This window comes from Lithobates pipiens, unplaced genomic scaffold (assembly GCF_037356315.1).
Source record: "Lithobates pipiens isolate NorthernLeopardFrog02 unplaced genomic scaffold, aLitPip1_a1.2 Scaffold_13, whole genome shotgun sequence".
Classification (NCBI taxonomy): domain Eukaryota; kingdom Metazoa; phylum Chordata; class Amphibia; order Anura; family Ranidae; genus Lithobates; species Lithobates pipiens.
In genome coordinates this window covers 100,847,342-100,850,083 of record NW_027507718.1, presented here as the reverse complement: position 1 = coordinate 100,850,083, position 2,742 = coordinate 100,847,342, and the positions used below count along the sequence as shown (strand labels likewise).

The window sequence follows — 2,742 nt, the reverse complement described above, 5'->3', positions numbered from 1 at the left end:
CACACCCTCAAAGCTCGTTCGATCCCCTCCTGGAGACCTAAGGACCACAGATCAATCCCCACGTCGTTCAGGGGCACCCCATCTGCATGTAGGTACCTCCATGTGTCCACCTCTAGCTCTACATGTCGCACAGCCAGCCCCCCATTGCGAACTTCAAAACGGCTGATGTCTTCGTTCACCTTCCTCCTGGCCTTGTTGATCTTTTCTACGGACCTAGCTAACCTCTCTGTGGACCTGGCGACCATGTCTGACCACACTATGATCATCCCAGGAAACGCCGCCCTAAGGCATAGGAAATCGTATTTGATATCCCTTGTAATGTCTAATTTGGTGCGCAAGCCCAGATCATTACCCCCTAAATGTAACACCAAGACGTCCGGGGGCCTATCAAAACCCGCAAAACGATGCACCTCATGAACCATCCTGCTCCAAAGCATGCCGGAAAACTGAACCGCTTCAGGTAAGCCTTCCTCCTTGAGATGCCCAGTTGCGGACCTTCCGGCCTGACATCACCCCTCCTAGCTCCCCAGCACACATACGAGTGACCCATAATCCAGACCAACCCTGGTGGACCACCTGAAAGAAAGAAAACAAAGAACCAAATAACGGTCACAGTACATTCATAACACAAACCCATGCCGACAGTCCCCCATAGCTACCCAACTAAACACATACCAACTCCGGTCGAACATAGGACCGAAACCTCCGCGATTCCCACCGGCCGATTCTTTTAACCAATTCCTCATCCAATCCCCACCTGACCACTTCCATCGCGGCCCCGATCCTGAACGAATGTGAGGAAAACTTCTCCCCCCCTAAACCCAATGCCTGTAAACATTTCCGAAAAACCCCTATGAACTGGAATCGTGACAAAAATTCCCCCCCTTTGTGCAGCAGCAATGGACCCAGCAGAGCCGGTCGGCAATCTAAAAATTCACGCAGGACGAGGACTGGACACAGCTGACAGCCCGGAATTGCGAACACCACAACTTCCTTGCCTTTACCGTCCTGGTCCATTTTTGACCTGCGTACCCTCATGGTCACTCTGTCATTCAAGCAAGTGACCTCCTCCACAAACAAACCTCTCCGTCCCTTCTTAGAAGGGCTGACTAATTCCCCTATTCGGAACGCCCCAAAAAAGGCCAACACAAACGCGGCCCTAAACAACAAAACCTCGTACCCCGAGGCACACACCACCTTCAGCTTTTCACAAATCCTGCCCAATAATTCAAAAGACACCGGCCTCCTGTCATCATTTACCTGGCGACCCTTTCGGTAACCCTTCACCGCCTGACGTACCCAAAAATCTTTTGTTAAATCTGGCTCCCCTCTCAGCTTGAACCAGAACGCTAAACCAGCCAACTTCCGCCCTACACTGGATATCGATATGCCATCTTCCAAATTCCGAGCCACAAAGTACAGCACCATCAGCCTATGATCCCGCACCTCCGCCTGTACCTGTCCACACAATGCTTCCCACTCAGCCCATGTCCTCTCGTACGCCGACCACGTTCCCCCACTCACCGAACTTCTGATCCAATCGGACACTCTTCCAACGCAAGCCTCCACAGTCTCTCTGGGCAGGGGATCCCGTGCTCCTCCGCTGCGGGAGCCAACTCCCGGAACTTGTCCCACTGGAAACGAGATCATCAGCTATAATGTTTTCAACCCCCGGCAAATGCACTGCATGTACAAAGATGTTCAGTTGCATACAGCAAAGGACCAAGTGTCGCAGCAAGCACACCACTGGTGGGTATGCCGCCGAAATTCTGTTCAGCACCTGCACCACCCCCAGGTTGTCCACATGGAAACGCACTTTCCGATCCCGGAAAGCTTCCCCCCAAAGCTCTACCCGCCAGCACCACCGGAAAAAGCTCCAGCAGCACCATGTTCCGTAGCAGTCCCCCAGTTCTCCAGGACGTGGGCCAGGGGCCCGCACTCCATGCCCCTTGAAAGAAAGCCCCAAACCCCGCTGCCCCAGCCGCGTCGGTGTAGAGTTCCAGGTCAAAGTTACTCACCAGCCCCGACGTCCACAATACCCTTCCTTTGAATTGGTCCGAAAACATGTGTCCTCCCGATGTTCCTTCAACAATCTCACAAAGTGTTTTGGGGAATCCACACCACCTGTACTGGCCGCTAACCGCCGACTGAAAACCCTTCCCATCGGTATAATCCGGCATGCAAAGTTTAACTTTCCTAGCACAGACTGAAGAGTCCTGAGCTGAACTTTGCGTACGCCTACCAACCCCCGTATCTCTGCCTTCAATGCCTCCAGCTTGTCTACCGGTAGCCGGCATTCCATGGCCTCCGAATCCAAAACTATGCCCAAAAAGCTAATCACCGTGGTTGGCCCTTCCGTCTTGTCTAGGGCCAAAGGAATGACAAAACTCTCCGCCACCTGCTCCAGCGTCGTCAACAGTACTGCACATATCGCCGACGTTCCTGGTCCCACGCACAGGAAATCATCCAGATAGTGGATGACCGAGCTCACTCCCGTGACGTCTCTGACCACCCATTCTACAAAGGAACTGAAACGCTCGAACAACGCACAGGACATGGAGCACCCCATGGGCAGGCACCTGTCCACATAGTATTCGTCCTGCCAACAGCAACCAAGCAGGCAAAAACTATCAGGGTGCACTGGCAACAATCGAAACGCCGCTTCGATGTCCGTTTTCGCCATCAGTGCCCCCTTACCGTATCGCCTCACCCAGAAAACCGCCGCATCGAATGACGTGTATG

The 2,742-nt window shown here is 53.4% G+C and overlaps 1 protein-coding gene across 1 annotated transcript; it reads right to left on the bottom strand.

Annotated features, from left to right (window-relative positions):
* Positions 1-456: 456 nt before the first annotated feature.
* LOC143975858 (integrase/recombinase xerD homolog) lies at positions 457-1,428 on the bottom strand. The gene is made up of 2 exons (XM_077478415.1): positions 676-1,428; positions 457-576 (listed from the first exon to the last, which is right to left on the bottom strand). Exons 1-2 carry the CDS (start codon positions 1,426-1,428, stop codon positions 457-459), a joined length of 873 nt encoding a protein of 290 aa, XP_077334541.1.
* Between the last annotated feature and the right edge of the window lie 1,314 nt (positions 1,429-2,742).

Coding starts and splice junctions, on each gene's coding strand:
- LOC143975858 (XM_077478415.1), bottom strand. CDS start 1,428: ATGGTGCTGTACTTTGTGGCTCGGAATTTGGAAGATGGCATATCGATA. Junction 577..675: donor CCTATGTTCGACCGGAGTTG/GTATGTGTTTAG, acceptor TCTTTCTTTCAG/GTGGTCCACCAGGGTTGGTC.